This window comes from Colobus angolensis, unplaced genomic scaffold (assembly GCF_000951035.1).
Source record: "Colobus angolensis palliatus isolate OR3802 unplaced genomic scaffold, Cang.pa_1.0 Scaffold168, whole genome shotgun sequence".
NCBI lineage: Eukaryota > Metazoa > Chordata > Mammalia > Primates > Cercopithecidae > Colobus > Colobus angolensis.
This window is the reverse complement of record NW_012114799.1, coordinates 2090792-2104738: the sequence shown is the minus strand read 5'-3', so window position 1 is coordinate 2104738 and position 13947 is coordinate 2090792. Positions and strand designations below refer to the sequence as shown.

General features: G+C 44.9%; 1 protein-coding gene across 1 annotated transcript in view; it reads right to left on the bottom strand.

Moving 5' to 3' along the window:
• GPR39 (G protein-coupled receptor 39) overlaps nucleotides 1–8916 on the bottom strand; it is a 238481-nt gene extending 229565 nt beyond the window's left edge. The window contains exon 1 of the mRNA XM_011937710.1: nucleotides 7618–8916. Within this exon, the coding sequence (XP_011793100.1) occupies nucleotides 7618–8473 (856 nt within the window). The 5' untranslated portion in view covers nucleotides 8474–8916. The remainder of the gene's footprint in view (nucleotides 1–7617) is intronic.
• Nucleotides 8917–13947: the final 5031 nt, after the last annotated feature.

Genomic DNA, 13947 nt, shown 5'->3' with positions numbered 1-13947 from the left:
GGCACTCTCTGGCCATGGAGGGCAGTGGCAGCAGCAAGACTTGGGGAAACCAAGGGCCAGAGGTCTGCCTAATGGAAAGGAGAACTCACCAGTGCCAGCTGCTCTACCAGAACTGTGTTCCAGTGAAGGGTTGTCTGTTTTTTTACTCTACAAACACAGCCAGGCCTGTACTTTGACCCAAACTGCAATGCAACAAATGCTGTCACTCTAGGGGCAGCACTAGAAATTGAACTGTGCTGTTTAACTTCTTAAAACCCTCCAATGGCTTCCAAGGATAAATTCCAAACCCCTTAGCTATGGTCTCATCCGGAACTGGCTGATCTAGTCCACTAGGCTGGGCTCATGATACATTAAAGGGAGAGGTATGAAGTTAGGCAATCCTTTTTCATCCTTCACAAAGTCTGGCTTTCAAGATAATTGCCCAGCTAAAGAGGTCAAGAATTGCATCCTCTGAACCCAGGATGGATCCACAACACCTTTGTCCCAGGCAGTATCTGCTTTTTCCTTCCCTGGGGCGGTAAGTGTGGCTCACCCTTGAGAGAGATGGCTGCAAGTGGATGCAATTTAAGGTGGACATATAAACACATTGGTTTAATATTTTCAAAATGTCACCCACTGTATCCTCATTATCTTGAGGACCCCCTTGTTAACAAGTGGTGAAAGAGCCTGCTAAGAAATAATGTTTAGCATTGTATCATTGCATTTAACAAGGACCATTCACCACCCTATGACATCACTTTCATTTCCTGGTTACTTCTGGCAAGTATACATGGTTAAAGCTAACATTCAGGGTCTGATCAGCACAGAGTGTTCATCTGCTCAGGGGTAAGCAAATCTTAAATGTTTTCCATGATGGCTTGACTTCAGAGGCCTCAGAGGAATCATAACCCTTTCTAAGAGAGCACCTTTGGTTCAGATGAACCAGAACACTTTTGAGGAATGATCAACTTCCATACGCATGCATGCCCAAGGGAAAACAGAACACTGCTTCTCAATTCCAAGCTGAGGCTCATTCATTCATTTGTTCAGTCAACAAATATTCATTGACCACCTGTATGTGCTATGCTGGAATGAGGTACAGTGTTGAGGGAAATTAGGGCGTGCTCCTGTCCTCAAGGAATTAGAAGGAAGACAGACATTAATCAAGTAATTGCACAATTACATGTAAAATGACAAATGCGAGTCTTGTTTTTTGGGAGGCTTAACGAAGTCAGGTAGGATGGGCCAGCTCCCCTGGGGAGATCTGAGAGAGGAGAAAGATACTAACCTGGGGAAGGGGATGGAAGTGGGGAGCAGGTAGAGAGTAGAGTAAGACAGAAAAGCACTCCAGGCAGAGGAAACAACCCATACACAGGCAGCATGGGGGAAGAGGGCCAGTCATGGTCTCCTGAAGAACTTGAAGGGGAGCCAGCAGAATAAGGCAGTTCAGGGGTGTTATAAACTGAACTGTGTCCCCTGCAAATTCACAAGTTGAAAGCCTAAGCCCCGCTGTGATTGTATTTGGAGACTGGGCCCTTGGGAGGTAATTTGGGTTAAATAAAGTTGTAAGGGTGGGGCCCTAATCTGACAAGACCAGCATCCTTATAAGAAGAGGAAGAGACACCTGGAGAACACATGTGCAGAGAAGGCCAGGTCAGGACACAATGAGAAGACAGCTATTTGCAAACCAAGGAGAAAGCCCTCAGAAGAAAGCAACCCTGCTGCACCTTGATCTCAGACTTCTAGCTTCCAGAACTGTGGGAAGATAAATGTCTATGGTTCAAGGCGTCCGGTCTGTGGCATGTTGTTACCTGGCCAGAGCAGATTAATACAAGGGGACAACAGCACTTGATAGAATTGGAGAGGCAGCTGATATGAGGGCCTTATGTCAAGAGTTTTGGTCTGTGGTTGACATAAGAGCCATGGGAAACCACTGACTGGCTTTACTTTGCTGGGGTCAGAGATGGGAGTGGCAACAAGATCCCACTGGCTGCAGTGTGATCATCCCAGACACAGACAAGAATAGATGGAGATTTTTCCAGTGATGATACCTTAGTCAAGGACCCTCATGCAGAGAGCAGGCTTGCTGGAAACAAAGTAGAAAGAGTAGCGTGGGAGGCAGAGCTCTTTGAAAGTGGTTGCAAAGGAACGTGTCCACCAGAGGGCGGGGCCCAGGTGAGGTTGAACACCATTCATTCACAAGAACGAGCCACACAAGGGATGACCAGTGCTCTGTAAATAGCCAAGACTAGAGGTGGAGAGTGAGTTGAGTGGTCCCAGGGCTGCAGCCTGGCAGGGGAAGTGTGCAAAGGGAAAAGGGATAGGGGTCGACAGTGTCCTCCAAATGGTGGACCAGGGGACCTTGCCTTGTACAGCCAGAGGGGCTCCTTGACTCCCAATTCAATATTCTTCCACTGTGGTGTCTCAACTCGCAAATGGCTCTTATTCTGAATGGTTTTAGCACTAATAAGCTAAATGCTTTGTGCAACTGAGGGCTCTGCTTTCTTATTACACTTCAGCATCCCCCAGGAGGCTGACAGATGAACAGGCTTGCTAATGAATGGGGACTGGGATTCCGGTCTCCCCTTCCTCGGAAACTATGCATCTCTCCAACAGAGAAATGAAATCTTTGAGACAGCCCGATTACAAAAATAATGCAGCATTATGATATTTGTCTGCCAGGCTGATCACAGGACACTTGCAATTTATGACAGTTATCACAAATAGAAAAATAAACATAAAATATCATTTATTATAGCCACATATACATCAATAAAGGGAAAAGGGAATAGAGGTGATAATCTGAATATTTGAGGCAAAACTTTTTTCTGAAATACTGAAACATTTGAGTCAAAATAATGTCTTACACTAAAAAAGTCACTAATTTAATTTTGATGGTATTTCCCTCAAAAACTGTGTTGAAATATTCTTTTACATCAAATAAAAAGCCTTTGCCAAGAAAACTCGTGAGGAAAACATGATTGTAAGACCAGCATTTAACCTAGAGAAGAAAATAACTACTAAAAATTCTCATGGGCACTTTCAAAGCATTTCAAGGCGTCCACTTCTGTGTAATACCAAATATACGGTAGAGTATAGGGACTGGTTTTTAAACTAGTTGTATTTTTGGTTATGGTCTACACACAGGGTACAGAATTTCATGAAGTCAATGAAAAGGAAGCTGAAGAAAAAGATGATTCAAATGCTGAGCCACTGACAGTAAAGGTTTGCTCGAATCAGACCAGATAATTATGAAAGGATAGAAAATTGACAAGGATAATGCAAGGATAGGTGCTTCCATGAGGGTGATTTAAATAGCAAAGAATGAAGAGAGGCCCTTTTTATAATCTTACTGAGAAAATAAAACACAAAGGTTATCAGATGGTTTTGTTACAAAGATTATGCCCTCAAGCCACATTGGATTCATTCTAAATAATCGTTATAAGAATATGAAGTTGTAACCATAAGTTTTATTTGTAACATACAAATAGATTTCTTTTCATAATTTCCACTTTCAAGTCCCAATGAGACCTCTTTTCACATGTTTTCAACCCCACTTTAAGGGAACCAACGAGTTCTTTTCAGGTAGTGATTGTCCTCAGGTAAAGAGGACCCGCTGTCAATATCTCAGTCCCCTCTCCCCTCTTCCCTTTCTTCTCTCTTCTTTTTTTCCCCTGACCTTGTTTGGTTTGACCTCTAATTCTGTGGTCTAAAAATCCAGAGGATGTGATTCTGAGCTCCTTCTCTTTGCTTCTCCCTGAACCACACCACGAACATCTAACTGTATGTCAACCTGATTTTTAGAGTAGTTCATTACAGCAGCAACTCTTAACCTTTGTTCCATCCAAACACACATGATGAATAATGTCCATATTCAACATGAGCAACCCAAGTTGATGTGTAATCCCTGCCACTAGATGTAACTCCTCCCCTTTCCTTCTGACTCAGGAGAGCAAATCAGAATGCAAAAGAGTGTAATTATTCTGGAGTTACAAAGCTTCTGTGATGTTTCTTTTAATAACTTCATGATTGTAAAAATCTTTTTTCATAACTATATTTGAAAGTCAGTCGCTGCCCTCTAGTTCTCTAGGAGGTAGTTGTAACTGAGTCCTAATCACTTGAAAGTTATCATACAATTAAAACTATGTATTTTTAAAATTACTTTGTCATTCCACTTTGAGTGGGTGACACTTGACAGCAAGCCATGTGTGCCATAGACACACACAAGTGTCCACAGAGCTGCATGCTATCTGCATTGAGAACAGCTCCAAAGGAGACTTCAGAAAGAGAAGATGGGAGGTCTGCGGAAAGACTTGCTTGAAAGGAAACCTCATTTTGACCATCCTCATCATTGAAGAGACAGGACAGATGGTCAAATTATCAGTTCCTTTTCTCCAGAAGAGGCAGAAATCCAGACCAGCAACCTCTGTACTGACATTGGACAAATATTACCGTGCCACACTGGCTATAACCTTGAAACAGGAACCAAGTCTAGTACTGATTTGTCACTGGGCTGAGAAGGGGCAAGACAAGGCACTCCTGTTTCCAGGAATGTGCACTTTTGCATCATTATTGTGTTCTCCTGTAAATTGCTTAGAGCTAGTAGGCATCCCAGCCTCTCTTTCTCTCCCAGAGTTCCCAATGTGTTTTCATTATTTGCCAGCGGAAAACATTGAGACTTGAGGCACAATAGTGAAAGACGAAGAAAGGAAAATTAATATTTTTTACATGGGCTTCCTCATCTTGCGTAGATTTATGAATTTTGTTTCTGTCTTGCAGCAGTTAGCATTTTTAACAACGAGTGGGGAACAGTCTTAATTGTTTTCTTTATTGCTTCAAGAGCTCCAAGGACTACTTGTGATATGTTGCCATTTACATTTCACATCAAATTTAAAATATGTTTGAAATGAACAAATATTTATTTTAATTTAATCCATCTGGGAAACGAAATACTAAAAAGACAGCTAAATTACTATATTAAATTCAGCGATTTGTAAACAATTTATATGTTCATTTGTTCTGGGTTAAAAATGCCCCAAAGCACAAGTTTTATGAAACTCACAAAGTAAATTGCATTGTATTAATCTGATGAATGCAGGCCATGATTTCTTCCTCTTCACTCCATTAATTTATTTCCTAACTTGAGTTAATTAGTGAGGTTCCTATTTTTAAAAGCTCTTTGAAATTCATTGGGAGAGGAGGACATTTGCGAGAACTGCTTTGAAAACCTACCGCAGAGAAAATGGGCTAAATATAAACGGTAAATTCCCCCAGGATATTATCGTACATTGAGCACCTGATTGCCATTCAACCATCTTTATGCTGAGAACACAGTGGGTGATTAATAGACAGTTGGTATAGGAAAGAAGGAAAGAGCTAGAAGGAAAGAATGAGAGCAGCAGCAAGAACAAACTCATTCCAGACAATTACCAATGGGATCAGATGATCTCCAAGGTCCTATCCATCTCTAAATAAGTCTGTAGCGTTCTGATTTTATGCTGCAAATGGAGACTGGCTTTAACTTGGAACACCCACTGCAGGAAGAACAGACATCTACTCAGAGGAATACAGGAAACACAGAGATTGGTAAAATAGAGAGTAATGATAAATCAATGATTTTCCCTTTGGTCAAAGGCAGCCTTAATTCCTAAGTTAGACTGGGAGGCAGTTGAAGACCACTTGCTAATGCTTGTCTACTCTCTAATTCTTATCCACTCAGGCCAGTCCCCTCCAATCAAAAAAAAAAGAAATTTAATTAACTCACACTAAAGTGTAAATTACAGCTTACAGTTTAAGATACGCCTAAGGGAATATTTGCGGAGGAAGGGAGAACTAGCATTTCAACAAACATTCAAGCTTTAAGCAAATACGATGTCCATTCTTTCCTGTAATATTTTGAGTAGTAGCAGCCAGTGGGTGATAGACTGAGTTGGGTACCCTTCCCACGTCCCAAGATCATGTTACCTACTCCAACTTCCAGAAAGGCTGGCCCTAAGAGGCAGCAGCACCACCAGGCTTACCTACGCTTGTCAAAGTCCTGCCTTGTTTCATTTTCCTTTCACTGTCTGTGAAAGTCACAGACAGACATGCATTTCCCTGCCCTGAAAAGCACAGTGGGACTCTTGGAGCTGCACTTAGGTGATTCTGAACTAGGTCTTCTCTAAGTCTCAAATTCCTCCTCTAGAAGATGGAAATATTTGTCACCTGGCATAGCCCCTAATGCGGAGTAGCATCCAAATATTCTCATTTTGCACAGACACAGAGTAAAGTCAAGTCAGCTGGTCACCTGCCACAGCCCCTGCCACAGCTCTCAAAGCCCACTCTCCTGGGTGTACAAGGCAGGGATACCATCCACTTTATCCACGGCTGCCTCTGAGTACTTTGAAATTCATTAGGGCAATTATTTCAAATTGAATAAAGAGGGTTTAAAATCAGACCCTAAACTTTTAACAATTAGTGAAACACTGGAAGCCAGGGTCTGGTCTGAGACAAGACCCAGGTCTTTCCATCACTCTCCAAGTGCCTTCCAACTCTTTCTCATGTCTACCTCCTGTCCCTGGAACCTGCTGCCCAGTTGCCCACACCAAAACAAACAGCATCATGATTTATTCCTTTTCCTGATGCCACAGGGGACAGGGAAGAGGGAAGAAGGGAAACGTTTGTTAGAGCTATTCCTTCTTGACTCACACTCATACACACCCACAATACACCCTATTTATTGTTTCTGCTAAAAAATATATTTTAAAACCCTTTGCTCACACACATTTCATGTGTCTCCATTAAAGCCTTGTCTCCCAGCCACTAGGCCCCTTTTCTGAAGGCTCTGAGGTCAACAGACCTATGGGCTCTCTTTAAATAGACAAGGCCTCAACTTTAAATACTTGTATCACAACAAAAGTTTAGAAAGCAAGCCTAAGAATTGGGTCTGTGAGGAGACTATTCAAATCCTAGGAATTGGTGAAGCCAGATTTTCTGGATTAGATAAACAGGCTGTCCTGCCAAGTTGCTCTGGTCTGGTAAGGAGCAGACTCACTAGTGGCAGAAACACAAGCCCTGGGGAGTGCTGAGAGCTCCCATGTCTTAAGATTGGGTGGGAGAGGCTCCAAGGAATAAAATAGCAGCCGGAGAGTGTGCGTCGCTCACAGCCTGCTTTCTCCAAAGGAGGAGAAAAATGGGAACAAAAGTTAATTGAACAAGAAAGGCTTCCCCCCGGTAAAAGACAGAACTAGATAAGACGGTTCCCTTCAGAACTTGGTCTTCTGCAAAGGACTTTCACCTCTCCTGCATTACCTAATTTGTCCCTCATATTCTCTAGTATTATTGTTTCCATTTTACGGAAGATTTTTTTGTGACTTCCCAAAGGTCACAGCAGTGATGTTCTGGAATACACCCAGACCTTCTGAATTCTGGTCTAGTGCCCTTTTCACCATAACCTACCATGAATCCCCAAAACACAGAGAAGAAACACCCAGAGACCCAGAGCAATCCCTCATTCTGCTACAAGACTCTTCCACCTCAGTGAACCTAAGTGTGCAATTCTAGGGCAAGCCTTCCCCTGGAGAGAGCCACAGACAGCGGCACGGGTCGTGGGGGAAGGTCGGGAAGCTGCTCACGCGTTGCCCCCGACCTGGGACTCACTCAGGAAGATGATGATCTGCCTCCTGGCGGTCCTGCTCTCTTCACTCTCGGACTTCCTCAGCTGCGGCGGCTGCGCGCCCCCGGCCAGCGTGCCCTTCTGGCTTTTCATAAGCACCTGCATCATGTTCCAGCACATGAAGGCTACGGAGAGCAGGACCACGAGGTAGACCACGAAGGCGCCGAAGATGCTGGACTGGAACACGGTCCAGCGGCTGGAGAGGTTGGTACAGATGGACATATTGGAGGTCTCGGGCTGCTCGTGGTGGTGGGTGCGGGAGCGGTTGCAAGTGAGACCCCGGTGGTTGGGCACTTTCACCAGGGGGTACTCAGTACCCATGGCAAACAGCAAGGGCAGTGCCACCAGGGCAGAGGTGACCCAGACGAAGCCAATCAGCAGCTTCACCTGGCAAGGTCCCGACACAGCCTTGTACCTGAAGGGGTGACAGATGGCGATGTAGCGCTCAAAGCTGAGCGTCAGCACGTGCAGCAGCGTGGCGTAGCTGCAGGCCTCGAAGAGGAAAGTGTGCAGCTTGCAGGACAGGGTGTAGCTGGGCGTGGTCAGGGGGTTCCAGATGATGCTGTAGAACTCCATGGGCATGCCGATGAGGAACACTAAGATGTCCGAGCAAGCCAAACTCACCATGTGGTCCGTCACCTCCTTCTGCAAGTATCCTTTCTTCTGTAGCACCTGGGTGACCCGAATGGTGATGCTGTTCCCCAGAAGGCCCATCACGAAGATGACCAGGTACACCAGGATAAGGGTGACTTTCATCCAGGTGGCCACCTCAAACTCGGGGACATGACTGTGATCAATGACATGGGAGCAGTCATTGCCAGGGCTGCTGGGTGAAGCCATGAGAAAGAGCACCAGGCTACTAGGTAGAAAGACTTCCTCAACTTCCCTTTCTCCTCCCAGCAGAGCCCAAAGTTCTTGGCTGCAAACTCACCTGCGTGGGCGCACGACTTTATCTCACTCGAGTTCTCCTGCAGGTGCTTTCATGGAAACTTCCTGGAGCAGCCCAACCTAGGAGAGGCCCAGGAGGCGCCTGGGTGTTGGGGTTTGGGTGTATGTGGCGGGGGTGAGGTGGGGAGAGGGCGGAGGAAGAACGTTCTAAACTGGCTTGCTGGAAGTGAAACCAGCAGCCCCTGGCGCTAGCCTCTGCCCCTCTTCGCCTAGGCGCGCTCTGCCTGACAGCCCTCCTCTTCCTGTCCAGCTGTCCGCACTTAAGGAACCCGTTCCACACTGCAGGAGCACCCTCTCCCGAGTTGCGGGAGGCAGGTTGGTCAGTGATTAATCATTAACCGCAGCGGATTGTGCTCAGTGGCCCCGCTGCAGACCCAGCCCAGCGGCGGGGTTTGACTCAGCACATAGGCACGGTCCCTGAAATCAGATCTTGGCTCCCGAGCTACTAGCGACCCACCCCCGCCCCACCCTCCGTCACCCAGGCGGCCGCCACAGAGCCAGCAGCGGCGCTCCAACCCGAGGCTGTGCCAGGAGGTGCAGCCCCGGGGAAGCTGGCAAGCCCTCCTGAGCTGGGAGAAAGAAAAACTTCCCCTCGCCCGCCCTGCCCCCACGTCCACCGCTGCCCTGGGGGCCCCCTTCGAAAGCGAAGTCACGGCCCATTTGGGGGTGGCTTGACCGGGGCGTCCCAGAGGAGCCAGCAAGCCCTCGCCTTCTCGGTGGGGTGTTTGCCAAGGACAGCTGGGCTCTGCGCTGCTTGCAGCTGCTGCTCCAGGAAGTCGGCCCCAAGCAGGTTTTCAGGATCCCGCATAGAAGCCCTGCCTCTCCCCAGAGCCTCCCGGTGTTCTGCGCAGGGCCCTGCCTCGCCCTCCCGCGGAGGGACGCGAAGACCTCGGGGTCTCTCCTTTCAGTTTCGCTCCAAGGTACAGGCCGCTTTCCCGGCAGCGGGACGTCTTTTAATTGAGGACATGTATATGGATGAGCATGGCACTCCGCCAGGAAGCCCCAGGTGGGAAGCATGACCTCCGGAGGGAGCTGTGCCTAGAACTTCCAGGACAGCAGGAGGAGGCTGAAGGCTCTGACAAGGCCATCATGTAAAAACAGCATTAAGGATCATGACCTTTTCCCTCGAATGGACCCATTCTCGTCTTTTAATTCCACAATCAGAGGAAATGGGCAATGAAGGGGGAGGAAGGTTGCCTTATGCGTTGTAGGAATTTTAGTACCTACATACACACACCCATAGGGACAGCCAAATGTCTCCAGACATTGCTAAATGCCCCTTGCCAGGGAGTGGCAAAGTCAAACAAAGTCAGAACCTCTGCCTCGAAGGAAGAACATGGATCCCCTTTATCTGTACGTTCTAGGAGCCTAGCACAAGCCCACAGGCCCTGTGCTGAAAACATGTCTAAATTAAACCAGTCGCCACATAGATGCAATCATTTTAAGAAGCAATTCTGCTGCCTGGAGGACCTATGCTTCCCCAAGGCCATAAAAGAGTGAGGAAGATCAAGGTCTTACTGAGATGTGGAATCTTAAAGTTAAATACACACACAAAAAAGAGTAGAAAGGTGGTTACCAAGCCCGGGGAAGGAGAGGAAATGGGGACATGCAGGTCAAAGGACAAAATAAATAAGTCTACAGATTTATCATACAGCCACAGGACAATAGTTAATAATGTTGCAACGTAGATTGCAAATTTGCAGGGTCCATTTTAGGTGCAACACACACAAAAAGGGGTCACTGTGGAAGGTGACAGACACCTTACTTTGCTTGACTGTAGTAATCATTTCACTTGTATATCAAAACACCATGCTGCACACCTTAAGTATATACAATTTTTTAAAAAAATGGTTAGTGACAGACTTGGAAATTAATCCTGATCTGCCTGGCCTATGAGTTTGTACTCCTAATTCTGGGAATGCAGTAGGTGCTTAGGAAATTCATCCTGAATGGTGCACATAGAAACATGGGACTGTCTTTTTTTTTTTTTGAGACGGAGTTTTGCTCTTTTTGCCCAGGCTGGAGTGCAATGGCACCATCTCGGCTCACTGGCAACCATCGCCTCCCAGGTTCAAGTGATTCTCCTGCCTCAGGCTCCTGAGTAGCTGGGATTACAGGCATGTGCCACTCACCTGGCTAATTTTGTGTATGTTTATAGGGACAGAGTTTCACCATGTTGGCCAGGCTGCTCTTGAACTCCTGACATCAGGTGATCTGCCCACCTTGGCTTCCCAAAGTGCTGGGATTACAGGTGGGAGCCACTGCACCTGGCCAGGACTGTTCTTTCTGCACACAACCCTGGAGCTATTGTCTGATGACCTCAATAATTATTTGATTTTAACATTGTCTAGGAAAAAAAAAAAAAAGCTGTATGGCCACTGGATCTTTAAAATTAGCTTCATATGTGCCTTTCGTGTTTTCTCTTTCTCTGTTCTCTCTGTTAAATCACAAGCTCCAAAGCCAAGATGTCTATCTTCTCCCTCTCTGACAGCTTGACATAGTACCCAAAATAATGTTTCGTGGGAGGCCTGGCCACCCACAATGTGTGCTACTTGACCTGCTTGTTGGCATTGCTGGAGAAACTCCTAACTCGTTTCCTCATTGGTGCACTACGTTCAGCTGAAGGACCTAGCTGGCCTCACAGGAGTAGCATAATGGGGGTAAATATGGACTCCTGGGGCTTTTCTACCTGCAGATGAGGACTCTGAATCCACTCATCTGCAGAAGACCCTGGTTGTTTCTATCCCACAGGAAATTCATCCTGAATGGCACACATAGAAACACTGGCCTATACTAGGATGTACCCACAGATTCCCCTGCCTTACACACACATACACACACACACTCACACACACACACTCTCTCACTCATGCATACATGCCTGCCCCTGTCCACTTCTTTCTTTTCAAAGCTGTAAATAAACTAGGAACTTCACCCTCAGCCCAGCCATAGAGCTTTCCTTGGAAATTCTCCTCTGACTCATTCTCTGAGCCCCTATAACATGTTGGGCACTTTCCCACAATTCATTTCTCTCAATCCTTACAATAGCGCAAGGTGGAGATTATTACCCCCATTTTACAGGTGGGAAAATTGAGGGTGGAGGATTAAGTGACCCACCAGAAAGGCCCAGACGCACCAAAAGCACATACCATGCTATTGCGCTCTCTCCCTGTGCCAGGACAAGACTGTGCCAGGCAGAACAGTGGCATTTTGGGGAGAGGTGTGTTTTTTTCAGTCATCAGCCTCAATGCTTCTCACATCCCTATCATATTGGATAATTCCAATTTGTTCTGCTCAGACAAGATTTCCATTATTATCCGGTTCCTTTCATCAAATTCTTCTTTCCCAAAGAGTGAACACAGATTAGAAATGCATGGCCACACAGTGAGAATCAACCCAATTAAAATTCACTCTTTACAGTAGAGATGGAAAAATACATTTTGAAAAAAGGTCCAGGAGAATTAAATTTTCATTTCACCTTTGCTTTTCCTAAGGCCAATGAAAAACGGTTTCATGTGCTCTCACTTGTTCATAACAGATTGGTATAGCACCTGGCCGTGGTCTGCGTCATCTAGAAGTTTTATTAGCATATTGTGTAGAGGAAAGAAAGAAAAGGAATGAAAAATGAAAGAAAAAAAATACTCTGGGTATCCTTTGATCTCAACACAACTCAAGGCTCACTCTACTCTAGGCCCTGCCCAAATTTATATTCCCATTCTACACATCCTAGGTGACTTTTGAGGTCACATTGCCTAGTGGTTTTCACATTTTTTTTAGAACAAAATCTCATTTTTGAAATATAGTCTCACACTGGCGCCCAGAGTAAACACACACACACACACGGATTATATTTTTGTAAATTTAAATTTATTTTAGATACTCACATTGATAACACTGACTCACTTAAAGTCAATAAACAATTTACAGTAAAAAGTGAATAACATCTTGTTTACAAAGGTTTGTTGTGACTACATATTAAGCGACAAAGAAAATTTAAAACATCTTCAAAAATTATAGTGTAGATAACTTTATTTATAATATAATATAACTAAAATTAATAAAACCAGAAAACTGAAACATAAAATTCTACCATCTCAAAATTTTTTTAAGTCTCTGGAACAATTCTTTGTTAAAGAGAAAAGCAAAACCCAAATTGCAGATTATCTAGAGAATAATGACCACAAAAATATTGCATATCAGAACCTGTGGAAATAGCTAAAGGAATCCCTGAAAGAAAAACTCACAGCCCTAATTATTTCTAATAAATAAGAATAAAAATAAATAAAGTTATTAAAAGAATAATATTAAAGAAGACTGTAAGAAGGGATTGATAAAGATCAAAGTAATTATTAAATAACTTGATAGTAAAACTAACAGGTAAGCTCAAAACCGTATTTGTTTTGTTTTCTTTTGTAGATGGTGGGTCTTGATATTTTGTCCAAGTTGGGCTGAACTTGTGATCCTCCTGCCTCAGCCTCCTGAGTAGCTGGGACTACAGGCATTTACCACTGCAGCCAGCTAAAACATTTTTTTTAAGTAGGACCTCTGCTTTTGGCCTTAAGAATAATGAGTATTAGGCTGTCAGCCTGCACCCATCCCCAGCCCCGCACCACAGCACGGATTGTGATCTCTCAGGGAAGATAAGCTAGTAAGGTAAACCCTGGGATCACCCAGGCCTGCTGTGTGGAGGCACTTTGCAGACCATGGGGCAGAGAAGGAACCCCGAGGAGAGCACAGTTATCTCCCTGAGTTGGGGAGTGAGAGACTGGAATTCAGGAGGAGGCTGCTGGACTTTACAAAGAAGAGTACTGGAAAGGAGGAAACTACACAGAGAAAGAATTCCGGAGATCTGTGCAGAAGTCCTCTTCAGTCTTTTACCAAATACTAAATGGGCATGTGCAGATGAAACTCCAAGAGCTAGGCAAAATATCATGCTGAAGAAAGAGCAACTTGCAGGGGTGGGGGTGTAATTCAGGGGCTATAAGCCAAACAATTCCCAAAGTCACACAGAGCTGGGAAACGTTAAAGTTTCAACCAACAATAGAGAAGAGACCTCACTGAACCAACCCTGGAAGGGCCAGATCTTGGTAGCACGAAACTAGCCACAGACTTAAGGCTGCTGTAGACCTGCCTTAACAAAGATACTGACCTGAGCTATCTAACATGGCAAACATTAGCCATGTGTGGCTAATAAACACTTGAAATATGGCTAGTCCAAACTGAAATGTCCCTGAAATATAAAATGCAGACCAGATTTCTAAGAATTTGTGTGAAAAAAAGAATGTAAATTATCTCATGAATAGTTTTTATATATTGATTTCACGTTGAAATGATATTTGCTATAATGGATTAAATAAAATATATCA